This window comes from Ranitomeya imitator, chromosome 6, assembly GCF_032444005.1.
Source record: "Ranitomeya imitator isolate aRanImi1 chromosome 6, aRanImi1.pri, whole genome shotgun sequence".
Lineage (NCBI taxonomy): Eukaryota > Metazoa > Chordata > Amphibia > Anura > Dendrobatidae > Ranitomeya > Ranitomeya imitator.
In genome coordinates this window covers 499,879,193-499,906,815 of record NC_091287.1, presented here as the reverse complement: position 1 = coordinate 499,906,815, position 27,623 = coordinate 499,879,193, and the positions used below count along the sequence as shown (strand labels likewise).

The following is a 27,623-nucleotide window of genomic DNA, read 5'->3' as shown; positions in this document are numbered from 1 at the left end:
TGGAAACAGGAAACCTATCTTGCCTCAGAGAAAATCCCCAAAGGAAAGATAGCCCCCCACAAATATTGACGGTGAGAGGAGGGGAAAATAACATACGCAGAGATGAAATCAGATTTTAGCATAGGAGGCCAGTCTAGCTTGATAGATAGGACAGGAAAGGATACTGTGCGGTCAGTATAAAAACTACAAAACAATCCACACAGAGTTTACAAAATCTCCACACCTGACTAAAGGTGTGCAGGGTAAATCTGCTTCCCAGAGCTTCCAGCTAACAGAAAAAAATCCATAATGACAAGCTGGACAAAAATAGAATGCACAGAACAATAAGTCCACAACATGTGGACTGAAATGAGCAAAGCCAGAACTTATCTTTGCAGAACTGGTCAGGAAACCAGGAGAATCCAAGCAGAGATGTGAATCCAGCCAGAGAACATTGACAAGTGGCATAGGCTGAAGACTAGAGCCAGGTTAAATAGCAGAGCCAGGAGAGACGATTAGTGAAAGCAGCTGCTAAAGCTAAACCCAAGGAGCGGCAGTTCCACTCAAAACCACCAGAGGGAGCCCAAGGCAGAATTCACAAAAGTGCCATTTACAACCACCGGAGGGAGCCCAAGAACGGAATTCACAACACACTGTGACTGACAGAACTTATTCAGTAAACGTGACTGAACTACGTGGCACTGTGACTGACAGAACTTGTTCAGTAAACGTGACTGAACTACATGGCACTGTGACTGACAGAACTTGTTCAGTAAACATGACTGAACTACGGCCGGACTGCAACTGTCGCTGATTGTTCGCGGGCGGCTGGCGTGACCAATCAGCGACACAGGATTTCCGAAACAGACAGAATTAGACAATTATATAGTAGATACTAGCTCTGGTTCACTCCTGTTCTTTCAGCCCTGATCGGCATGTTTGATTCTCGTTCTGACCTCGGCCCATTTACTAACGATTCTTCTGACTTACTATCGTGTCCCTTGTCATCCTTCATGGTTCTGACTATTCCTGCCAGCCTGCTCCACCAGCCAGCGGTAACTGGTATAAGTCCTCATCCCCGTATAGGGGATTGTATAAAGGGTTATAGACAGAGTAGCTACCGAACGTCTGTCCATGGCAGCCCTATATAGACCTGCCAGGAGACCATGGACAGAGCCACCTTATAGCAGTGCGGAGCTGGACATAAGGATTCTTTCCTAAGTGCTGTATGACTTCTTCGGCCATGCTCTGCCGGCTTAGAATCCACAGAAGGCATAACACAGAGTATAGCATTTGCTCAGAGCCCATCTAAGGATGATTGATATCTACAAAGTCACCTGGACAAGCACAACCTGTAACCCCTGGCCTGATCTCTAGAACCTTAGTAAAAGTTTAGCAGAGTTTTTTATGCAGCGTTTGGTGCAAATTCTGTGCCAAAATATACCCCAGAAAACTCTTCAAAATTAGTTCCTGAAAGACTGTAGTGCACATCTTGTGGGTTTTTTTTTCCACAGATTACAAAAAGCGTCATGTCAATTCTTTGGTGCATTTTTAAGTGTAAATCTATGGATTTGCTGTAGTTTTCATTGCTGATTCCAAATTTTTTTTGCAATATTTTTGAAACAGAAATGTATCAAGAAACACCCCATTGCTACACCCAATACCATTAAAAATGTGTCTAAAACCACAATAAAACAGTATAAAAAAAGTGTATTCTTAGAAAACTACAGCGAAAAAAGAAATTGAAGTGGTTTTTAGATATGGATTTTTCAACCAGAATAATCCCAAACAAAAGTCTGTGAAGATATCCTAATGAGTACTGCATCTCCACTTTACCTATTAGAGCATGTTCCTACAGTTTTATTTTTTACATGGATTTTTCTGGCTGAAGAATCTACAGCTGAAAACCATTTCTAAAGATACACAATGTCTTTTTATAATTCTTTACTTATAATATTGAGTGTAGCAAAAGGCTATGTTTTTTTTTGTTTTAGTGGAGCGCCCCGTCAGGGCAAGGGGGTACTCGGTACCGGGTCCGGTCGGCTCAAAGGGGAATGTCACGGCGGCGACCCGGTCCGTGGCCCTGGGATGTCCATATAAAAGGGGAAGGTCTTTAAAGGGATAAAGTTTATGTTCGTGACGTCACCTGTGGTATTCGGTCAGGGTGACCGACGCTGCTTTAAGGGGTCCACTGGAGTGATGTTATGGCAGATAGATGGTATACCTTCCCACAGGTGAAGTATATCCCCAGGGCTTCCCTTTGTGTAGATGGTAGAATGGTGAGAGGTGCAGTGAAGAACGAGGACACGGGTTTGCAGTCTCTTTACCTCATTTACTGAAGTCTTCAACAGCCACAGTCCAGGGCACCAAATCACAGGGCAGGTAGAGTCCGGCCGGTTTGGAGGCAAGTCCAGAGTCCCCTTGTCCAGGTGGAAATCAATAGCCTTCCCTTGCACTGCAGTGGTGTAGTCCCCCTGCATAAGCTTCAAATAAGGTCCTCACAGATGTTGTGTCTCTCTCTCTGTCCCCCATATAGGATAGGACAAAACCCGTATGACTGGTGACTTGAGCCTGTTTATAGGGTCTCTTAAGATAACTCAGCTCTGGGCGGGGACTCAGCTCTGGGGGGTGGGGGGTCACCGTGCCTCCTGGGTGTAGGTGCGGACAGGTAACCTGCAATTAGCTGTCCTGCCAGTCTCTGAAGTAAGGCTTCGAGGTCCTTACTACATCGGTGTTCCAGCTGCCGGTTATCTGCGCCTCAGAAGGAGGCAGCCTGTTTGGGGCTGGTCCCCTTCTGGCATCCTCTCCTGTGCTTTGCTTTCCTTCACGCTCACTGCAATCAATTCTGCTTTCAAAATGTCTCTTTCTGGGAGCTGCAGCTCTTAGGGCATGCACGGATCCATGATCCATGAACCCTCTATCCTCCTCAGACGGCTGTCTGGAACTGGCTGTGTCAGGAACTAACTAACTTTCCCTACAGACTACCAGTTATAAATATGGGGAGTCACCTAGTAAATAGGATGAGAAGCTCCCCCCTGGTGGCCTGGAGTGTGAATGTGTTGCATGTTTGTGGTACCTGGATGCAGTTATCCTTCCTTGCCTCTGAATGTAGCATCACTCTCCCCTGGAGGAAAGCAATACAACTGTGACGACCAGGACCCTGGGGTGCCACCTTAGCACATCTCAGCTGCATTAAACCTGGACATAAAATGCTTAGACAATTATGCAAAAATGATTTATGAGTGGAAAATGCACCAAAGTGTTGACTCTGCTGATCCTCCCATCTAATGATGAGATGACTCTGCTGATCCTACCATCTAATGATAATGAGATGACTCTGCTGATCCTGCCCCCCTAAGGATGATTTGACTCTACTGACCCTGCACTATAATGATAGAGAGGACTCTGCTGACCCTGCTGTCTGATTATAATGAGATGACTTTGCTGACACTGCTCTCTAATGATAATGAGATTACTCTGCTGATCCAACCCTCACTAATGATAAAGAGATGACTCCTTTGACCTTGACCTGTAATGATAATGAGATGACTCTGCTGACCCTGCCCTGTAATAATATGACTCTGCTGATCTTGCCCTCTAATGATGAGATGACTCTGCTGATCCTACCATCTAATGATAATGAGATGACTCTCCTGACCCTGCTCTCTAATGATGAGATGACTATGCTGATCCTGCCCTCTAATGATATGACTCTGCTGACCATTCCACCATAATGAGATGACTCTACAGACCCTGCTCTATAATGATAAGGAAATGACTCTGCTGACCCTGCTCTATAATAATGAGATGACTCTGCTGACCCTGCTCTTTAATAATAATGAGATGAGACGGCTGACGCTGTTCAGTAATTATAGGACAACTCTGATAACTCTGACTTTTAATGTTAATGAGATAACTGTGCTAACCCTAGTTTCTATTTTTTAATGTGGTGACTGCTTTTCCCATCCTTCAATGATAATGAAATTATTTTTCTAACCTTGCCTTCTACGCATGAGGCAACCCTTCTGACACCACAATCTAAAGACATACTTACTTAGATGACCATTGACCCTGCCCTCTAATATCATTGAGACTCTACTTATATTGTCCAAATCTACACAGCAAAGCTGAAAACTATGCTGCAGAAAATAACTGTCTAAAATTCAAAGGGTTCTTGTCATCTGAATCAAAGTTTGACTGTATTATTGCAACCATGCATATGTTACACTTGCAGCGTTTTACAGAAAATATACTTTGAAAAGTCATCTGAGGATTATTCGTCTCGAACTACATGTCTTCGACTGACAGGTTTCTTCCTATGCACACACATAGTTTATCACAGATTGTGAAGCTTCACGGGGTTCCCTCTGAGGTGGTGTAATATCGGGGGACCCAGTTTGTATCTAAATTTTGGAGGGCGTTTTGTTCTCGTTTAGGGGTGCATCTATCCATTTCCAAAGCGTTCACCGCAGTTCATCTGGAGAATTTCACTATTGTGAATTTGAACTGTGGTGAACTCGCCTCTGCACCATGATACTTTTTCTCACCGTACTAGCGAGGATCTCGCTGAGGTCACCACAGCTCAGCCCGGCTGGGAATGCAGCCTCAGTGACCGGCAGTAACCTTGATGATGTCACCACTAGTCACTGAGGCTGCGCTTGCAGCAGCTCCTTCCCCAGTGGTTCTCAGCCTGGATGGTCGCATCTTAGCACCGTCTAAGATGAAAACTGTTTATCCGCAGACATGAATTACAGTGTGGGACAGAACGACCGACAGGTGAGGGATTCAGTGGAATTAGGTGTTAGGTGAGTATAACTGTGTTTGTTATTTTTAACCCCTTTCTGCCATTGGAAGGAATAGTACATCCGATGGCAGAACCCCCACTTTGATGCGGGCTTCGGCGGTGAGCCTGCATCAAAGCTGGGACATGTCAGCTGTTTTGAACAACTGACATGTGCCCGCAATAGGCGCAGGTGGAATCGCGATCCACTTGGGCCTATTAGCTAGTTAAATGCCGCTGTCAAATTCTGACAGCAGCATTTAACAAGCGCTTCAGGCCATTGGGCCGGAAATGCACGCACCGCTGACCCGTCACGTGATCGGGGGTCAGCGGTGCATTGGCATGACAACCACAGGTCTCCTGGAGACCTCTATGGTTGCTGATGCTAGATTGCTGTGAGTGCCACCCTGTGGTTAGCGCTCATAGTAATAGTGTAATTCAGCTACATAGGGGCGATCGGAGCATCGCTCCTATGTAGCAGAGCCAATCAGGCTATGCCAGCTTCCAGCCTCACATGGAGGCTATTGAAGTATGGTAAAAGAAATTTTTTTTTTTTAAATATGAAAAAAAAAAAAAAAAGTTCAAATCACCCCCTTTTGCCCCATTCAAAATAAAACAATAAAAAAATAATAAACCTACACATATTTGGTATCACCGCCTTCAGAATCGCCCGATCTATCAATAAAAAAATAATTAAACTGATTGGTTATTAAAATGCAATAACAGGCAATCGTCAGCTCTTCTCGCAAAAAATAAGTCCTCACCCAACCCGAGGTTACGAAAAATGGAGACACTAGGGGTCTTGGAATATTGCCCAATTTTTTATTTTTTTTTAAGCAAAGTTTGGAATTTTTTTTACCACTTAGATAAGTCTATGAACTCGTAATGACATGGAGAATCATATTGGCAGGTCAGTTTTAGCATTTAGTGAACCTAGCAAAAAAAAGCCAAGCAAAAAATAAGTGTGTGATTGCATTTTTTTTGCAATTTCACCGCACTTTGAATTTTGTTTCCCGTTTTCTAGTACACAACATGATAAAACCAATGATGTCGTTCAAAATTACAACTTGTCCCGCAAAAAATAAGCCCTCACATGGCCATATTGACAGAAAAATAAAAAAAAAAGTTATGGCTCTGGGAAAGAGGGAAGCGAAAAAACAAAAACGCAAAACCAAAAAAAGCTCCAGGGGTTAAATAAAAAAGGAAGTGTTTTGCTTTATTTCTAATCAAGGACTTTTTTCTGACTGTGTCTTTACTTACCATACATCTATAGGATTAGTAATGGATAGGTGTCTTATAGCCTCTCCATTAGTAATCCGTGGGCTTGATGTCACCTGACAATACAGAGGTGACACCAACCCCACAAATATGAACCCCCACTTGCCACCGCTACAGGGCAAGTGGGAAGAGCCCAGCAAAGCACCAGAATTGGCGTATCTAATAGATGCACCTTTTCTGGGCGGCAGCTGGCTGCTATTTTCAGGCTGGGGGGGGGGGGGGGGGGGTGTCAATATCCATGGCCACTTACAAGCCCGAGAATACCAGCCCCAAGCGGTCTGCTTTAGCAAGGCTGGTTGTCAAAAATGGGGAAACATGACGCCATTTTTTTAAATTCTTGATAACCAACCTTGCTAACACTGACAGCTGAGGGAACAGGGGAACCCACGCCATTTCTTTAATCATTTAATTACAGCGCAGGCGCCGGCTGATGAATACTCCCTACAGCCGCCTGCTCTGTTACTAGCGGCAGCAAGCGTCGGCTGATGGGAGCAGTAGTCCCATCAGCCAACACCAATGACCAGAGGTAAATTTGACAGCATCGGAACCGCGGCTGTCTGATCGATGGTGATGATTTACCGCCGATCATAAGATGTTTTGCCGCACTGTCAATCACATGACAGCGCAACAAACATCTGGTGTTTGTGAACAGAACCCAATCAGTAACACAGACTTCCTGGTGAAGTTCGTGTTCGGTGTCGGTGCCCGAAGAGTAGATGTTCGGTACGGACGCTGAACTTTACGGTTTGAGTTCGCCCATCTCTACATTAATATATCTGCACCAGGTCTCCTGGGGGAGGGGAGAGCTTAGGACATTAAAAAGACCATAGTAAGGTCAGAGACTCGGGCCTCTCTACCTTTAAGAGTACCCCCGGGAAAGGGATAGTTGGGGTCCAAGTTCCATGAACAATTTAAGGCTACCCTTGCTTACCGAAGACCGTCACAGTGTGACAATACAGTGACTGACAGCTCTTCCTGTATATAGACAGATGTCAATCACTGTGTGTGAGGTGGTCGAGAGAGTTCAGTCCTGTATACATTGCTCCACAGAGACAAATTCTTACCAGAACATGTGTTCTTCATATTTCAAAGATTAAGTGAATGTTTATGGGATTGGTTGTGTACCAAGACCTCAATTCCGTGACTCTCCATTTGGTGGTTGAGCATGAACAGTCTACCTTTCACCAGTTCAGGATGAGCATGAGCAGTCTACTTTTTACCAGCTCAGGAAAAGCATATGGAAAAGCATGTGCAATCTATCTTTCACCAACCCAGAATGAGCATGTGTAGCCTACCTTTTTCCAGCCCAGGACGAGCATGCGCAGTGTACTTTTTACCAGCTCAGGAAAAGCATGTGGAAAAGCATGTGCAATCTATCTTTCACCAGCCCAGAATGAGCATGTGTAGCCTACCTTTTTCCAGCCCAGGACGAGCATGCGCAGTGTACTTTTTACCAGCTCAGGAAAAGCATGTGGAAAAGCATGTGCAATCTATCTTTCACCAACCCAGAATGAGCATGTGTAGCCTACCTTTTTCCAGCCCAGGACGAGCATGCGCAGTGTACTTTTTACCAGCTCTGGAAAAGCATGTGGAAAAGCATGTGCAATCTATCTTTCACCAGCCCAGAATGAGCATGTGTAGCCTACCTTTCACCAGCTCAGGACGAGCATGCACAATCCAACTTTCACCCACTGAGGACAAGCATGTGCAGTTTAGGTTTCACTAGCTCAGGGTGAGCATGAGCCATCTACCTTTAACTAGCCAATGGCAAGCATGTGCAATCTGCCTTACACCAGCTCAGAAGGAGCAAGCACAGTCTACCTTTCACCAACTCAAGAGAGACATGCAGCCTACATTTCACAAACTCAGTATGAGCATGGGCAATTTAACTCATTACAACATCATACGGCAGAGAGTTCCATAGTCTCACTGCTCTTACAGTAAAGAACCCGCGTCTGTTATTATGCTTAAACCTTTTTTCCTCCAAACGCAGAGGATGCCCCCTTGTCCCTGTCTCAGGTCTATGATTAAAAAGATCATCAGAAAGGTCTTTGTACTGTCCCCTCATATTTATACATTAAAATAAGATTACCCCTTAGTCTTCGTTTTCCCAAACTAAATAGCCCCAAGTGTAATAACCCATCTTGGTATTGCAGACCCCCCAGTCCTCTAATAACCTTGGTCGCTCTTCTCTGCACCCACTCCAGTTCAGCTATGTCTTTCTTATACGGCCCCCTCTATGTCTTCTTAGAGGCCCCTTTTTTACAGACAGCTGTCCTCTAGGCCATCATATACAGGTAATGTGGAAGATGGGATGAGGTCAACTCTCATTGTTCAAATATTCAATCTGCATAGTTTGTCCCTCACTACTTGCAGGTCAACAAGCTGCATGGAGTAATACAATGGGTAATTAACATATCAGCAAACACTGATTGCTCAATTACTCTATGTTCCTGTCTTCCAAGGATAGGAGCACAATCCGTTGCAAGAAATATCAATTGAAGAGTCAACGCTCAAACATCTATGGACAATGACTTAGGTCTAAATGACCTACTGTAAAATACCTCTGGCATAATTAAGAATAAATGCCATACGGACAGGGCCGGCGTTAGGGGCAGGCAGACCAGGCAGCTGCCTGGGGCCCGCATTCCCCCAGGGGCCCCAGCTAGCGGCAAGTCATGCAGCCGCTATGGGGCCCCTATGAGACAGGGGGGCCCGCCTGCCGCCAGCGCAGACTCCCCTGCCGCATTGAACTATACCGGCGTCTGCCGGTACAGTTCAAAGCAATGATGGAGGAGAGAGCGTCACCTTACGCTCCCTCTCCCATCATTCACCGCTCTGCCTCTGACACTGCGGGTGCGTGTCATCGCGCACTCACTGTGTGCTAGGCAGTGCGGCGGCAGCCACCGACACAGGAGCAGCGCGGGCACGAGGAGAGGAGCGTGTGTTTTTTTTTTACTGGACTGTGGGGCCATTCTCGGGAGGGGAGAGGAAGGGAGGGTGTCAGATCTTTTGGAACTCCTAAAGTGAACCCGCAGAACCACGTCAACAAACCTCCCAAAGGGTGAGCTGGCCTGGTGGGCCACCAATACAGGGAGTGTTAGGGGCAGGCCCGAGGGAGACTATTGCCGCAGAAGCTGATACCCAGGTACAGGAAGTAGGAGCGGAAAAGACGCAGAACTGGCTATGACGGAGACACAGGACCGACTGGCAATGACTGAGACTCAGAATAGGCAGGATATGGCGGATGCCCAGGACAGACTGGATATGACGGAGACACAGGACAGGCAGGATATGGCGGCCGTCCAGGACAGACTGGATATGACAGAGACACAGGACAGGCAGGATATGGCGGACACCCAGGATATGACAGAGACACAGGACAGGCAGGATATGGCGGACACCCAGGACAGACTGGATATGACGGAGACACACAGGACAGGCAGGATATCGTGGACGCCCAGGACAGACTGGATATGACGGAGACACAGGACAGGCAGGATATGGCGGACACCCAGGACAGACTGGATATGACGGAGACACAGGACAGGAAGGATATGGCGGACGCCCGGGACAGACTGGATATGACGGAGACACAGGACAGGCAGGATATGGCAGACGCACAGGACAGAGCAAGGCACAGAGGGACCTGGCTCAAATGAGGACAAATGACAGTCAGGCAAGGAGCAGAGGAAGGAGTCACCATAAATTGACCGAGTGCTGCAGAACTTCCGGGTCAAGATCCTCCAGAATCATAGAGTGGAGGAACAGAGCGTCTGTAGACCAGAGAGAGGAATTGCGCGTGCGCACAATGAGTGAGAGGTGCACACGTGCACCTGACGAGAGCCAGGGATCGGCGGCGAGTAAGGAGAAGATACCAGAAGGCGCGCACACACCGCTGGAGCGCGCCAGGACGGGTAAGTATGACGGCGCGCAGAGCGAGCAGCAGGAGGCGCCGTGACAGAGGGAAGGGGGATGTGGGCTGTGCTGTATACTGTGTGGTCAGTGCAGTATACTACTGTGTGGGCTGTGCTGTATACTACTGTGTGGGCTGTGCTGTATACCACTGTGTGGGCACTGCTGTATACCACTGTGTGGGCTGTGCTGTATACCACTGTGTGGGCAGTGCTGTATACTACTGTGTGGGCTGTGCTGTATACCACTGTGTGGGCACTGCTGTATACTACTGGGTGGGCAGTGCTTTATACTACTGTGTGGGCTGTTCTATATACTACTGTGTGGGCTGTGCTATATACTACTGTGTGGGCTGTGCTATATACTACTATGTGGGCTGTGCTATATACTATGGGGGTATACTATATTCTATGGGGGGAGGCTGTGTTATATACTATGGGGGCTGCATTATATTCTGTGGGGGGCTTTATCAGATTTTATGAGGGATGATTGCATCATACGCTTTGATGGGGCTACATTATATTCTATGGGGAGGTGGGCTGTATTATATCCTGTTCGGGGCTACATTATATTTTATTGGGGGGGGGGGGGGGGCTGTATTATATTTATATTCTATGAGGGGTGATTGCATCATACTCTATGAGGGGGCTACATTATACTATATGGGGGGCTGCATTATATTCTATGGGGAGGTTACATTATACAGGTCCTTCTCAAAAAATTAGCATATAGTGTTAAATTTCATTATTTACCATAATGTAATGATTACAATTAAACTTTCATATATTATAGATTCATTATCCACCAACTGAAATTTGTCAGGTCTTTTATTGTTTTAATACTGATGATTTTGGCATACAACTCCTGATAACCCAAAAAACCTGTCTCAATAAATTAGCATATCAAGAAAAGGTTCTCTAAACGACCTATTACCCTAATCTTCTGAATCAACTAATTAACTCTAAACACATGCAAAAGATACCTGAGGCTTTTATAAACTCCATGCCTGGTTCATTACTCAAAACCCCCATCATGGGTAAGACTAGCGACCTGACAGATGTCAAGAAGGCCATCATTGACACCCTCAAGCAAGAGGGTAAGACCCAGAAAGAAATTTCTCAACAAATAGGCTCTTCCCAGAGTGCTGTATCAAGGCACCTCAATGGTTAGTCTGTTGGAAGGAAACAATGTGGCAGAAAACGCTGTACAACGAGAAGAGGAGACCGGACCCTGAGGAAGATTGTGGAGAAGGACCGATTCCAGACCTTGGGGAACCTGAGGAAGCAGTGGACTGAGTCTGGTGTGGAAACATCCAGAGCCACCGTGCACAGGCGTGTGCAGGAAATGGGCTACAGGTGCCGCATTCCCCAGGTAAAGCCACTTTTGAACCATAAACAGCGGCAGAGGCGCCTGACCTGGGCTACAGAGAAGCAGCACTGGACTGTTGCTAAGTGGTCCCAAGTACTTTTTTCTGATGAAAGCAAATTTTGCATGTCATTCGGAAATCAAGGTGCCAGAGTCTGGAGGAAGACTGGGGAGAAGGAAATGCCAAAATGCCTGAAGTCCAGTGTCAAGTACCCACAGTCAGTGATGGTGTGGGGTGCCATGTCAGCTGCTGGTGTTGGTCCACTGTGTTTCATCAAGGGCAGGGTCAATGCAGCTAGCTATCAGGAGATTTTGGAGCACTTCATGCTGACCTGGCACCTGCTCACAGTGCCAAAACCACTGGTAAATGGTTTACTGACCATGGTATTACTGTGCTCAATTGGCCTGCCAACTCTCCTGACCTGAACCCCATAGAGAATCTGTGGGATATTGTGAAGAGAAAGTTGAGAGACGCAAGACCCAACACTCTGGATGAGCTTAAGGCCGCTATTGAAGCATCCTGGGCCTCCATAACATCTCAGCAGTGTCACAGGCTGATTGCCTCCATGCCACGCCGCATTCAAGCAGTCATTTCTGCCAAAGGATTCCCGACCAAGTATTGAGTGCATAACTGAACATTATTATTTGATGGTTTTTTTGTTTGTTATTAAAAAACACTTTTATTTGATTGGATGGGTGAAATATGCTAATTTATTGAGACAGGTTTTTTGGGTTATCAGGAGTTGTATGCCAAAATCATCAGTATTAAAACAATAAAAGACCTGACAAATTTCAGTTGGTGGATAATGAATCTATAATATATGAAAGTTTAATTGTAATCATTACATTATGGTAAATAATGAAATTTAACACTATATGCTAATTTTTTGAGAAGGACCTGTACTCTGTGGGGTGGTGGCTCCATTATACTGTATGTGGGCTGAATTATACTGTGTCGAGGACTATGGGCAGGGCCGGCTCCAGGTTTTTGAGGGCCCCGGGCGAAAGAGTCTCAGTGGGCCCCCCCTTTAACACATACCACGATTCATGATCGCATATAACACAGCCATGTAGTATATAACACAGCCCACGTAGTATACAGCACAGCCACGTAGTATATAGCACAGTCCATGTAGCATATAACAGCCCATATAGTATATAGCACAGCCACATATTATATAGCACAGCCCACATCGCGTATAACAGCCCACGTAGTATATAGCACAGCCATGTAGTATATAGAACAGCTGTGTAGCATATAGCACAGACATGTAGTATACAGCACAGCCCCCCTCCCCCCAAGAATGGTCCCATAGTCCAGTACTCACTGTTATAGTTACCAAAAAAAAAAAAAAAAACACTCCTCACCTCTCAACGTTCCCACGCCGTGCTGCTCCCTTCCAGCCCCGGTCTCGGCGGCTGCTGCTGCACTGCCTGACACACAGCGAGTGCGCGATGACGTCATCACGCACCCGCAGCGGCATTGTCAGAGACAGAGTGGGGAATGATGGGAGAGGGAGCGTCAGGTGACGCTCTCTCCTCCATCATTTGCTTTGAACTTTATCGGCAGACGCCGGTAAAGTTCAAAGCTGCGGCAGGGGACTTGGCGCTTGCGACAGGCAGGCCCCCCTGCCTCACAGGGGCCCCATAGCAGCTGCGTGATGTGCCGCTAGCTGAGGGCCCCTGGGGGAGCGGGGGCCCTAGACACTGGCAGCTGCCTGCCCCTAATGCCAGCCCTGAATGGGCCCCCCTGTCTCGCCAAGGCCACGGCACTTGCCCGGGTATGCCGGGTGCTGACGCCGGCCCTGACTATGGGGAATACGTTATACTATATGAAGAACTATGGGGTGCATTATACTACGGGAAGTGAATTGTACGACATGGATGACTATGGCGGTGCACTACACTATATAGAGCACTGTGAGGAGTGTATTATGCTATATGGAGGACTGAGGAGTACATTTTAACATATGGAGGACTATGAGGAGTGTATTATACTATATGGAGGACTATGGGACACATTATATTATATGGAGGACTATGTGGTGTGCATTTTACAATATGGAGGACTGTGGTGCACATTGTAATATATGGAGGAGTATGGGGTGTATTATACTAAACAAGCAAAATGCTGTATATTCTTTGGGTGATTGGATTGTTTATGCCGGAATAAAATCATTGTTCTCAGCAGCACATCGCCGGTGTAAACAGTAGATGTACTGCTGATAACATGATACTGTATGGTGATCTGTTAGTGATCTATTAGTGATCGTTCTGTCCCCATCATTCTTTCTCAGATGGTGGAAAGAAGCTGGGAAACAAGCGTCCAACGACTTCAGTATTGTCGATAACACTCGTTTAGCGGCCTGAACTCAGCACATGTAAATACAACCGAAATGCTTCTGTGTGATGTGCAATATGTTAGCATTTGGGGCCCTATTTTAAACTTTGCCTAGGACCCCACTTTGCCTACAACCGGCCCTGCATACGGAGAACAATCGGCATGGAGACTCTGACCGATTTTCCATACGTTTAGTGTGACTCCGGCCTAAGGGTATGTGCACACATTCAGGTTTTTTCGCGTTTTTTTTCGTGATAAAAATGCGATAAAACCGCATTAGAAACTGCAGACATATGCATCCTATCATTTAGAATGCATTCTGCAAATTTTTGTGCACGATACGCTTTTTTCCGTGAAAAAAACGCATCGCGGTAAAAAAAAGCAGCATGTTCATTAATTTTGCGTTTTTTTCGCGTTTTTCCCGCTATTCTATGCATTTGGAAAAAACGCAAGAAAAAATGCATCAAAAACGCGCAAAAAACCGCATCAAAAACACATGCGGATTTCTGGCAGAAATGTCAGGTTTTTGTCAGGAAAATTTCTGCCAGAAATCCTGACGTGTGCACATAGCCTAAGAGGTATCCTCGCCAAAAATCTGTCAGAAAAGCAGTGATGACTTGGGCCCTTGGTGCTGAAATACGAGACCAGAAAAAGCATATGTCATATTCATTGCATATCTGGGGCGAGAAATCTGAGCAGGATTTGAAACCGCTCCGATATAGAGTATAATTTGATTTCTTTGGAAGCGGAGGGGACACGCGCCTTTTGTTGGTAATTCGTGCTTACGGCACACACAGGAAATATAAATTATCAGCTTCCTGTCTCTGGAAAAACAGTGACGTGCGGCACACAGTTATTTTTGATTCACAATTCCCATCAGGGTCTATTGATTACGATCGGTGCCTACAAGTCATTGTTGAGAGTCTGGAACATTTTCCATAATAACATTTATAGTTTACTACATTCTTGGGCTGCAAAACAATAGCAGAACAAGACTGGGTCCAAAACTCAAAGCATCCAACAAGCCTCCTCTTCATGAATGGTTGTTTTCTGCTTTCTCAATATTTTTAGAAAAACTAATTTAGAAGCAGTTTTATAGAAGCCATATGATTTTACATAGGGGCGGTATTCAACACACCTTTCTTTGTCGTGTTTTTTCTTTGGTCGATATAGGGGCGGTATTGCAGTAGTTTTATTCTTGTACATAGGGGCGGTATAGTAGTAGTTTTATTCTTGTGCATAGGGGCGGTATTATAGTAGTTTTATTCTTGTACATAACATTATAACTCTTTAAAAAAATTCTGTACTTTTATTCATCTTTTTATTATTATGTCACATATATTAGGAGTTGTAGTTTTACTCTTGTGGTAAAACCTGCTGCTCCTGAAGAATTTGTATCCATCCACAGCTTTGTCATCACTGCACCATGTCACTTGGGAGCCATGTTCCTGAAGTTGGTTTACGGTAGAAAGTTTGAAACTTATTCCCATATAGGAACAAAAAAAAAGTCCAGTAGTCGGTAAAATGTCTCATGCATCGTATGAAGGCTCCGTCACTTTTTAAAAAGTTGCAGTAAATATTTGCAGTTTCTCAAGATCGCTCCTGTCTGACCAAAGCTGCCATCACCTCCACCACCAGACCACGTCACTGCCTTCAGATGGGTCTGTCTCGCTCAGAATGACCTTGACGTCCTCTCTTAGAGCAATTTCTTATGGAGAACTAAAACCCAAATCCGGTATTATTTCCAGAAAACCACGTTCCACAGCTGTAGCCAGCAGGGGTACACGAAGAAGGCAATGAAGGGGAAGAGGAGTGATCCGTAGAGGTAGTGGTCCAGCATGCCCCCCGCGATGGCCTGGAGGAAGAGCTGCCAGCATTCCAGGAGAGTCACTGGGTACTCAATCAGCTCCCGGTACAAGAAGATGCTGCCCAGAAGAGTGGTGGCCGGTGTGACTAGGACCAGCAGCCCCGCGAAAAGGAGCCTGGAAACAGAACAGACATGACCAGCTAAATAAATGCAAAACGGGGGGGAAAAAAAAGCTGTCAGTCTGAAGCAGCTCAAAAGTCGCCAGATACCTCTAGAGCTGCACTCACAATTCTGCCCTTTTTTTTTTTTTATTTAGCTTATAGCAGATTTCCGTATTGCAACTATAATAGTGTAGCTAAAAAAAAAAGTATACAGGAAGCAAAAAGTAAGGATGTGCAGGCTCAGGCCATACCAGGAGCACAGCAGATGTATGATTGCAGCTCCGGATGCAGTTAGATCTGGACAAGACAAGTCATTTGGAGATTTATTATTTGCAGGAAGAACTTACTTGGGTCCGACGGGCTGGACGATGGCGGCCACTGGCACAATGGTGACGGCCAGGATGAACCCCAGGGAGAAGTTAATGACGGCAATACAGCCCAGCTGGACGGCCAGATACAGGAGGGAGATGAGCTTCAGCATCATCCAGCCTTGGTCCGAGCCGGCCCCCGTCAGGACCCTGTGGGAAAGAGACAGGTGTGGCTTTATTAGGGAGTTGCACATTAGTCGCTCACCATATGAAGATAAAACCGTCTCCAGCGTCTCCTACAAGTCCGACCCACTAACCTCTTCCCACAACATCAATGTTCACTCGAGAGAAATGCCGTGTTCATTTTCCCTTCCCCAGAGCCGTATTCGGGGCTGGTTTATTGCGAAACGAGTTGTCGTTTATAAAGACCCCATTCACTTTACCATATAATGGACTGAAAAACGGGAAAATCGGTAATAACTAAAAATGGCAATTATCACATTGTTGTTGTTTTCCCTTTAGTGTTAATTTGAGATTTTTTACAGAACAGACTTTTCCTGATGCGGCGACACTGAATATTATCATCTTATTATTTTAATTTCTTTAATTTTAACTGGGAAAATTGGGGGGCGATTCCAAATGTCAGTGGTTCAAATTTATATGCTGTTTTTATTTTTATGTTTTACGGGTTTTGAAAAATATGTATAAAAAAAACTATTGAACCAAAAAAGTTGGTTTGTGTCGCCATAGCGCACTTATAATTATATATATATTCATATTGTTTATTGCTATTTATTCTATTTCTTGCGGCGGTGTATGAACAATTTTTTTTTTTTTTTTTTTTAAGATCTCCATGTGGGATGACTAGTTCTTTAAAGGCGTATTCCCATCTCCAAGATCCCTATATGTAGTAGGTGTAATAATAATATTAGCAAATACCTCGAATTAGAAATGTAGTATAGTTCTTCTTATAAGCTATGCCAATTACCCCATGTGAAAGGCATTATAGTAGCTTAGGTATCCATGGTTACGACCACTCATATAGTGACAGCTAGCTCTTAGTGGTCGTAACCATGGATACTAAGCTACTACAACGTGTGCACATGGGGAAAGCAACATGGCTAATCAGAAAAACTATACTACATTACTAACTGGAGGTGCTAATAATATTATTATTACACCTACTACATATTGAAGGAGGATCTTGGAGATGGGAAAATTCCTTTAAGTTCTGACCTTTGCAGAAACGTCAAACTAAATACTGTACATAATACCCGAGCCTGCTCCATACATTGGGACCCGGACGTACCACCAAAGGGTTAAAAAGCCAACAACATTACTGCAGGGCACCCACCTACAGGAGGCACCAGACAGTTTATCCCACAGCCCAAATATCTACACGTTCAATTTTATGAACATAAGAAAAAGTTTCACGACTTTCTAATAAACTTTGTGCCTTTTTTTTCTCACCATTTGCGAGATCCCTGCTTGCTTTTAGTAAATGGAAACACGCAGGCCTCCAAGGTGTCCTGACCCCGGCTCTACAGCGAGCAGGACAGGGTGACTGGGTGTGTTTGAGCCTGATCGCTTCCATTCCTCACCAGCAAGCAGAGATCTTGATCTTTTTTCGGACCTCAAACATTTTTTCTGACGGATTTCAGATGCTGCAAACTTCTTGGGACTTCTCTACCAGTCCCGTCCCACAGATGGACGATCCCTCCGACACGTGCGGATCCGGCCTTGTACCTGTGCGTGTTATGGGGCAGGGCCAATCCTGCCACGTATATAGCAATGGCGATCAGCACCACCGCCTCGGACTCCGACACCGGGAAGTGGTCGGTGGCCATCTCCTGGCTCAGCACCGGGATGTAGTACAGGCTGAGCCCCGTGGCGTGGCAGATCACGATGGGGGTCGCCAGCTGCAGGATGCCAGGTCTGCTCACCTACAACAAGTGACACAGACGATCAGTCCGGGCTGGGGAACAGCGGCCCCCCGGGAATATCATAGGAATGGGGGGAATATATACGAACCGCGTCACCGTCTCCAGCTCCGTCCTCGCTCATCATCTCTGTCCGGCTCAGCTTAATCCACAGATCCAGCGCGTGAGGACAAAGTCAAGGATCATTTAAGAGATAAATTCTTACACTCCAGTCACAACCAAAGCTGCATTCACAGTTCTGATGATTCCCTGTAAGATCTGATTAACGCTGCTCACTGCTGCCCCCTGTCTGTTGCCAGGGTCATTGTGACACAATAAGATTGTTACTGGGAACAGAAGGCGGTCTATTAGCGATGTCTGATACATTTCCTGTTCAGAGCCAATGGCATTTTGTGTGCAGCTCTGGATGTGACTGGAGGATGACAACTCAGGATTTTGTTGGAGAGAAGTAAATTATGTCAATTTGGATAAAACTGCAAAATGTTGGGGATCTGGTTTGCTAAATGGCGGCTCCCCAGGTATAAAACAGATGATAGATTTATTTTTTATTACTTTTTCAATTGAGAAAAATGAAGGTTACAAATGTTTTAATTTTCTATATTCTTTAAAAATATTTTTCAACTAATTTTCAATAATTTTTTTTATCCCCTTAGGGGACTTGAACCTGAAAACATATATACGAACAGATATACTATATACTGCAATGTAGGGAACATTAATGGTCTCATATGTAGCCCAGACAGAGGTAGGTGACAAATATGGCGATGATGTGAGTCTTCCGTTGGCCCCTGGCTGCCATTACAACCCATCAGTACCCTGTTTTAATGGAGGTCAATGTGTACCAGCAAAGAAACCATATAAATGTCGCCGTCAAAGATTGATCTAAATGAGTAAACAGCAGCGATAGGGGCTGGCTCCATTTGCAGCCGTTGGAGATCGGTGCTGGATATTTTTTGTTTTTTGTCCATTGTTTTCTTTTTCACTTTGATTTTTTTCCCCATTTTTTACCGCTAGGGGGCGCCATCTACATACAAATTAGTACAATTCCCATTGAAGTCAATGCTGTAAACATGTGTACACCTGCTCCCTCTAGTGGTGGCTAATTATCATTGCACTGTTTTGCTGAGGGACAAAGAACGTCTATCAGGAAAGTTTGAGTGCAGCCATAGCCCGGTAATGTCCGAGCTCAGCATCAGAGCAATATGCGGGGCAGGAAATAAAGCAACCATTACCGTACACACAGCATTGCAGTTTAGGATATTCGGAGGATGAGAATGAGGATGATGAAGCCGATGGCTGGCATGTAAATCCCGATAGACACGAATCTGGAGAGGGAAGGAAGCAGGTAGAAGAAGTAGGACTGGTGCAGCCGCTCCGACAGGTTATTCAGTTTGCGGAACATTCCTTCAATAGTCCTGGGAATAAAAAGAAAGGAAACAGTTCAGGTCCAGGGTTGTTTGGCTCCCCCTAGTGGACACTTGATGGAGTGCACTGTCACAGAAGCAGTATTATTATTATTTATATAGCACCATTGATTCCATGGTGCTGTACATGAGACGAGGTTACATCAGAAAACAAATATCACTTACAGTAAATAAAACTAACAATGACAGACTAGTACAGAGGCAAGAGGACCCTGTCCTTGTTGGCTTACATTCTACAGGATTATGGGGAAGGAGACAGTAGGTCGGGGGTTGCAGTAGCTCCGATGGTGTTGAGGTGGCCGTGTGGTCATTACAGATTGTAAGCTTTCCTGAAGAGATGGGTTTTCAGGTTCCGTTTGAAGGATCCAAATGTGGTGGATAACCGGATGTGTTGGGGCACAGAATTCCAGAGGATGGGGGATATTCGGGAGAAGTCTTGGAGGCGATTGGGTGAGGAGCGAATAAGCATGGAGGAGAGGAGGAGGTCTTGGGAGGACCGAAGATTACGTGAGGGAAGATATTGAGAGATTAGTTTGGAAATATACGGAGGAGAAAGGTTATGGATGGCTTTGTAGGTCAATGTTAGTAGTTTAAACTGGGAAATTGGGAGCCAGTGAAGGGATTTGCAAAGAGGGGAAGCAGGAGTGTAGTGAGGAGAGAAATTAGTCGGGCAGCAGAGTTAAGGACGGACTGGAGGGATGCGAGAGTGTTAGAGGGTAGCCCACAAAGGAGTATGTTGCAGTAGTCGAGGTGGGAGATGATTAGGGCATGCACGAGCATTTTGGTAGAGTGAGGGTTGAGGAAAGGACGGATTCTGGAAATATTTTTGAGCTGGAGGCGACAGGAGGTGGTTAGAGCTTGGATGTGCAGTTTGAAGGAAAGGGCAGAGTCAAGGGTTACTCCGAGGCAGTGAATTACCGGGACGGGGGAAAGTGTGAATTCATTTATTGTGATAGATATATCAGGTAGGGAAGATAAGTCAGATGGAGGAAAAGTGTAGTTACTCACCGATAACGGTGTTTCTCAGAGCCCATGACAGCACTACCAGAGAGAGGGGATCCGCCCTTCAGGGACAGGAAACCTACAGGATAAAAGGGCGGTACCTCTCCCCTGCATCAGTTTTTTGTTTACAGAGCATCGGAGGTCCTCCAGGTTAGTCACAACAACACAAAAAATATGCAATTTAATCATAATGCTTAACAGTGAACACCGTGTCTATATGTAAAAAACCACTTCACACAAATGTGCTCACCGCACACGTGATGAGGGGGGTGGGGGGAAGAAGCAGGTGCTGTCATGGGCTCTGAGAAACACCGTTATCGGTGAGTAACTACACTTTTCTCAGTCGCCCATGACAGCACTACCAGAGAGAATTACAGAGATCATTGCTTAGGGAGGGACCACAGCCTGCAGAACCCTTCTCCCGAAGGTTAGGTCAGACGAAGAGGCTAGGTCTAAGCGGTAGTGTCTGAAGAAGGTTGAAGGTGATGACCAGGTGGCCGCCTTACAGATCTGAACTAATGGTACCTCTGACCTTTCGGCCCAGGAGGTCGCCATAGCTCTTGCAAAATGTGCCTTCAGTCCTTGCGGAATGGCGTTCCCGGAGGATGAGTACGCCAAAGCTATTGCGTCTGTGACCCATCGAGCTATAGTGCCCTTAGAAGCTTTGAGTCCTTTCCTGGGTTCCTGGAAGCAGATAAAAAGAGACCCTTCCTTCCTATACTGCAGGGTGATTTTTATGTATTGGACCAGGCACCTTTTAACGTCTAGTGTATGGAATTTCTCTTCCTTCTTATTTTTAGGGTTTTGACAGAAAGGAGGAAGGATTATTTCTTGGGATCTATGGAATGTTGACGCAACTTTCGGTAGATAGGAAGGGTCTGTTTTTAATATAACTATCATCCAGAATTTGTGTAAATGGAGGGTTTACAGACAGGGCTTGGAGGTCACTTATCCTACGGGCCGAAGTCAGGGCTATTAGGAGGGCCGTTTTAAGAGAAAGAATTTTAAGGGGTACCGATTCTATGGGCTCAAACGGGGAGTCTGTTAAGGCTGACAGAACTGAGTTCAGATCCCAGGTTGGTAATCTACTTATAGTTAGCGGTTTAGACCTTGCGGCTGCTCTGATAAACCGTATAACCCAAGGGTTGGCTGCTATGTTCTCACAGTAAAAAGCTCCTAGAGCTGCTATCTGTACCTTTAAGGTACTTACCGAAAGGCCTAAGTCTAAGCCCTTCTGTAGAAATTCTAGTATTTCAGACACTGGAACACCATCTTGCAGTTTTACCCCAGAGGAGGACAAAATTTTTTTCCATGTTTTGCCGTATATTTTTGTGGTCACAGGTTTTCTACTTTTCATTAGTGTAGACACTAGTTTGTCAGAAAACCCTCTTTCCCTCAATAGTGACCTCTCAAAAGCCACGCTGTCAGATGGAGATTTTCTGATTGAGGGTGGAACACCGGTCCCTGAGACAGGAGGTCCGGAAGATCCGGAAGCACCCAGGGATCGGTGATTGATAACATCCTCAGCCATGAAAACCAGGCTCTCTTGGGCCAGAAGGGGGCTATCAAGATGAGTCTGGATCTGTCCTGCCTGATCTTTTTCAGAACTGCTGGAATGAGAATAGTAGGGGGAAATGCATATGTTAGGGTCTGTGTCCAGGGTATTGTGAATGCATCCACGGCCTGAGGATTCCCCCTGGGATCTAGGGAACAGAAAGTTTCCACTTTCTTGTTGTGCATATTGGCAAAGAGGTCTATTACAGGGATCCCCCATAGATCTGTAATTTTGTTGAATATGCCCTGATTTAGAGACCACTCCCCCTGCTTTAGTTGGGTACGACTCAGAAAGTCCGCTTTTTGGTTTTCCACCCCCTTTATATGTAGGGCTGATAGGGACAGGAAGTTGTTTTGTACCAGGCTGAAAATTTCGGAGGTAGTTTCCATTAATGATTGAGACCTGGTTCCCCCCTGGTGGTTTAAGTAAGCTACTACTACTTTGTTGTCCGAGCATACTCGGACATGATGGCCTTGCAGTTGGTCTAGGAAGTACAGTAGTGCATGATTCACGGCCCTCAACTCTTTTTGATTTGAGGAAGATCTGAGCTCCTGAATTGTCCATATCCCCTGAGTGACTCTGTCATCTAGGTGAGCCCCCCACCCTGTGGGACTTGCATCTGTGGTAACTATCTGAGACGCCTCTATTACCCAGGGAATCCCTTTTGATAAGTTGTTGAGATTCAGCCACCAGCCCAGGGAATGAATAGTGGGTAAACTTAGAGTCATTCGATTTTCTAACCGTCCTCCTAGTATTTTTTGGTTCCTTAAAATATCCCACTGAAGTGTCCTTGTGTGGAGCTGTGCCCACTGAACCGCTGGGAGACAGGCAGAGAGGGATCCCAGTAATGACATTGCCTTTCTTAGAGTCATGGTAGGGTTTGCACGCGCTTGTGACACTAGGTGGATTATGTTTTGTTTTTTCTTGTCTGGTAGGTAACAAACCTAAGAACTTGAGTCCAGGATGAGACCCAAGAATTCTTGAACCTTGGTTGGTTCCAGTTTTGATTTTTGGAGGTTCACCAGCCAGCCCAATTTTGTTAAGGTGTCTATGACTCTGTCGCATTGTTGACGGCAGAGTTCGGCCGAGTTGCTCACAATCAGAAAATCGTCTAGATATGGAATAATCAAGACGTCTTCCTCTCTCAGATGTGCCATCATCTCCGCTATCAACTTTGTGAAGATGCGGGGAGCAATTGATATGCCAAAGGGAAGAGCCCTGTATTGGTATTCCCTGGTCTGTCCTTTTATGACTACTGCCAGTCTGAGGAATTTCTGAGAGGTCTTGTGGATGGGGACGTGATAATATGCGTCGCTGAGATCTAGAACTATCATAAAACAGTTGGGAAACAGATTTTTTATCGTTGATTTTATTGACTCCATTTTGAATCTGTAGTTTTTTACATAGGTATTCAACTTCCGTAAGTTTATTATAGTTCGGAAGGTTCCGTCCGGTTTGGGAACCAGGAACAATGGAGAGTAGAATCCCTTCCCTCTCTCCAGAGGGGGGACTTCTTGGATGACAGCCTTGTTTACTAGTTTTACAATTTCTAGTTCTAGAGCTTCTTGTTGATGAGGAGATGATCTCAGCGGTGTTACCACATAATTCCGTGGGGGTAGGGATAAAAATTCTATGCGAAGCCCTTCTCCTATTAATTTCAATATCCAAGGGCTGGTCGAAATTTTCTCCCAGGCCGGGAGGAATTGAGTCAATCTCCCTCCCACCCTGGGGAAGACGTCACTTGGGGGGGGGGGTTTCTATCTCGAGGGGAGTTACCAAAAAGGAAACCTCTGTCTTTCCTTCTCCCGTCATCCCATCGGTTTTGCTCCCTCGGTCTCCTTCAAAAAAATTTTCTGTTCCGAAAGGGCCGTTTATTATATGTTGGGGCCAGGATGGGAAAACCTTTCTTTTTATCACCTGCTTTTTGCAGGATATCGTCCAAAGTCTCTCCAAAGAGGAATTTACCTTCACAGGGGATTGAACACAGTTTGTGTTTAGTTTGTAAATCCCCCGGCCAGCTTTTTAACCATAGGGTTCTACGTTCCGCATTTGAGAGAGCTGCCGATTTAGATGTTAATTTAATGGAGTCGGACGAAGAGTCTGCCAAGAATGCCGCGGCTCCTCTAATCATAGGGATGGACTCTAAAATTTTATTCCTAGGGACCCCATCTCTAATCTGTTTCTCTAAGTTGTCGACCCAAATCATTAAGGAACGTGACGTACATGCCGCTGCTATAGTTGGCCTTAAGCATCCTCCGGCTGACTCCCAGGCCCCTTTAAGAAAAGTATCTGCTCTTTTGTCAAGAGGATCTTTCAATGTTCCCATATCCTCGAATGGTAATGCAAACTTTTTCGAGGCCTTAGCTACCGCAACGTCGAGTTTGGGGGCTTTATCCCACGAGACCGAAGCCTCTTCTTCAAAGGGGTATTTCCTTTTAATAGAGGGAACCGATGCATTTCTCCTCTCAGGTTTCTCCCACTCCTTCTTAATTAACGTTTGAATATTTTCATTAAGGGAAACACCTTACGCTTTTTTTGGGAAAGACCACCAAACATAATGTCCTGTACCGTTTTATCAGGACGAGGATCTAACACCCCCATCGTCGATCTTACAGCCTTTACAAGGCTGTCAACCTCATCTAGGGGGAAGCAATGACGACCCCCACTTTCACTGTCTGAAGAGGAGAGGGATGAATCTTGCGTATCCGAGTTTTTACTCTCGGAGCTAGAAGAGTCGGAATTTCTATCAGGAACAGATTTCTTAGTAGATCTCCTGTCGCTTTTAAGGGAGTTAAACACCGTCTCAACCTCCGCTTTAATTACAGAGCGTAACTCAGAGGCGAAGTTCGGGGTCTCCTCACAGAGGACTCGCTCAATACAGGAGTCGCATAATTTCTTCTCCCAGGACTGTGGTAATGCTTTCTCACATAAGGGGCAGGTCCTATTTTTCATCTTCCCCGTTCTCTTCCTTGCCTAGATAAGGGAGAAGGGGAACCCCAATTACAAAAAATGAGCTTTCACGAAGATCACTCACCAATCTGACGCAGCCACAGGTACCGGTTCTGGAGGAGGGGTAGGATCCTGAGGCGTATGATCCGTGGCCGGCCGCAGGTTTACCACACTGGAACTACATGGTGTGGAATGGCTACTGGATCGGGAACTTCGGTTGCTTGCAGAAGTTCTCTTCCCCTGGGCATCTGGTTTCTGGCGCTGACGATGGCGCTGCTGCTGCTGCGGTGGCGGCGGCGGTGGCTGGAGCTGCTGATCGCTGTCTTCCATCTTGGAACAGCATGCAGCAAGGGTCTGTCAAGCGCACCTTCTTTTAAAGGGTGGCGCTTGGCCCCCTCCCCCCGTGGCTGCACTGTTTGGGGGAAGCGCTTCTTTCTTTTTCTTTTCATTCCTAGCCACTGTGCATGCGCACGCAGCTAGACGACCCGGAAATGAAGGATTCCGGTTCCGGGGCAGCGCCATCTTGGTGTAGCCATTCACCTCACTGCCCCCGAACCGGAAGTCCCTCCACTACTTCCGGTGCGGCGCCATCTTGGATCCTGGCGTCCTGTGGCAGTGTGCTGGAGCGCTCCAACTCCTATCCGGAGTGGCGGCGGCGCTTCCCCCCACTCACGCTTCTAGACCCCTCGGTCGAAGTCGTGGCGGCTTCGGATACCGGACCAGCCGTGGCAGGGGCCTCCCCGCCGCCAGAACTCGGACTGGCCGGTTCCGGATCTTCGCCAGGTTAGTCTTCCGGTCGTTCATGACAGGTACCGTCCGAGAAGGTTCCCCGTCAGGGACAGGAAACCAAACTGATGCAGGGGAGAGGTACCGCCCTTTTATCCTGTAGGTTTCCTGTCCCTGAAGGGCGGATCCTCTCTCATGGGCGACTGAGAAATAGGGATTTTTGTGTACTCACCGTAAAATCCTTTTCTCCGAGCCATTCATTGGGGGACAGACCGTGGGTGTATGCTGCTGCTGCCACTAGGAGGCTGACACTAAGTGATACAAAGAAAGTTCGCTCCTCCTCTGCAGTATACACCCTCCTGCTGGCTCTCAGCTAACCAGTTCACTGCAAAAGCAGTAGGAGATCAATAATAACATATGAGCGTATAGCATGTCATATTATATATGAGAGTATAGCATGTCAGATTATAAAACAAGCATAAGCTAATAACAGGGTGGGAGCTGTGTCCCCCAATGAATGGCTCGGAGAAAAGGATTTTACAGTGAGTACACAAAAATCCCTCTTTCTCCTTCGCCTCATTGGGGGACACAGACCGTGGGACGTCCCAAAGCAGTCCCTGGGTGGGGACAACATCAGATCAGGCCCTGTGTAACCGCGGCCTGCAGAGTCCACCTGCCCAGACCCACATCTGTGGAAGTGTGGGAATTATAGTGTTTCAAGAATGCATGTGGACTGGACGAATCCGCAAGCTAGCAGGCGTGCTTTGCCGACGCCTGGTGCCTAGAACCTTCGATAGAGAAAATTACCGAACACTTAAAACTGGTATGATGCAAGAAGGTATATGCCAAATTTATTTGAGATAACAAAAAAGGTTGCCACACAGAAATTGTAGATAGAAACCCAACGTTTCGACCCTCCCGGGTCTTATTCATGGAGTTACAAATTTTTGCAGCCGGCCGGAGCGTTACCTCAGGGAGGTGGGCCACAGGGAAGCCTGAGACTGCTTGTCAGCATGTGAATATCCCGCTGCAGAGGCCCACTGCTGACTGGATCCACTCACCATCGGTGCGCACCCCGACATGGAGCCGCAGCGCATGACTGCAGGTCAGGTATTGCAGCGTGGACGGTGCAGGGATAGAGGGATAAACCTCAATCCATCATACCTTTGCTAGGGAGGTGGTGAGGAACCGTCCGCCTCCTTGTGCCATCCGCTTTGTCAGTGGTGGGACAGTGGGGGCTGCTCGAACGCCAAAGAGTGTATCCACTGAGTTCAGCCCCCGGGAGGACAGGGCCATTTGTCCGGCATTAGGCCTGGCTGCAGAAGAGGGCATGTGGAGGCGACACTCCATGTGCTTGTCCGTTCAGGGTGTGGGGAGATCGGTGCCCTTGAAGGGGCCTGTCGCCCCTAAGAATCAGCCCAGGCGTGGCACGTCGCAGGAGAGGATACGGAGAGGCGACACTCTCTGTGCTTGCTTGTTGATGGTTCGGGGAGATCGGAACCTAGAAAGGATCTGTCGCCCCATTCGTCCGTTGAAAAAAATAAAATAAAAAATGTAAAAGGTAAAAATAAAATAAAGAGTTTTGGGTCTGAATAGCAGACCCGTCCGTGTGCCTCCTACGGACACTAAGCAAGAACTGGTTAGCTGAGAGCCAGCAGGAGGGTGTATACTGCGAGGAGGAGCGAACTTTCTTTGTATCACTTAGTGTCAGCCTCCTAGTGGCAGCAGCATAACACCCACGGTCTGTGTCCCCCAATGAGGCAAAGGAGAAAGATAATTAGTTCAGTTTTGTCCACATTGAGCTTGAGGAAGTGAGAGGAGAAGAAGGAGGATATGGCTGATAGACACTCTGGGATTCTGGAGAGCAGAGAGGTGACATCTGGGCCAGAGAGGTAGATCTGAGTGTCATCGGCATATAGATGGTACTGGAAGCCATAGGACCTTATGAGTTGTCCCAGGCCAAGGGTATAGATTGAGAAGAAAAGAGGTCCTAGGACAGAGCCTTGGGGGACTCCAACAGAGAGAGGGTGGGATGAAGAGGTAGTATGGGAGTAGGAAACGCTAAATGTGCGGTTGGCAAGGTATGAGGAGAT

The 27,623-nt window shown here is 46.4% G+C and overlaps 1 protein-coding gene across 2 annotated transcripts in view; it reads right to left on the bottom strand.

Moving 5' to 3' along the window:
* Positions 1-14,590: 14,590 nt before the first annotated feature.
* GPAA1 (glycosylphosphatidylinositol anchor attachment 1) overlaps positions 14,591-27,623 on the bottom strand; it is a 30,395-nt gene continuing 17,362 nt past the window's right edge. For both annotated transcript variants that reach the window (XM_069731706.1, XM_069731705.1), the window contains exons 9-13: positions 19,136-19,289; positions 17,966-18,037; positions 17,681-17,877; positions 15,974-16,144; positions 14,591-15,640 (exon numbers count right to left, since the gene is read on the bottom strand). In XM_069731706.1, coding sequence (XP_069587807.1) covers positions 15,397-15,640; positions 15,974-16,144; positions 17,681-17,877; positions 17,966-18,037; positions 19,136-19,289 — 838 coding nt within the window. In that variant the 3' untranslated portion in view covers positions 14,591-15,396. The remainder of the gene's footprint in view (positions 15,641-15,973; positions 16,145-17,680; positions 17,878-17,965; positions 18,038-19,135; positions 19,290-27,623) is intronic.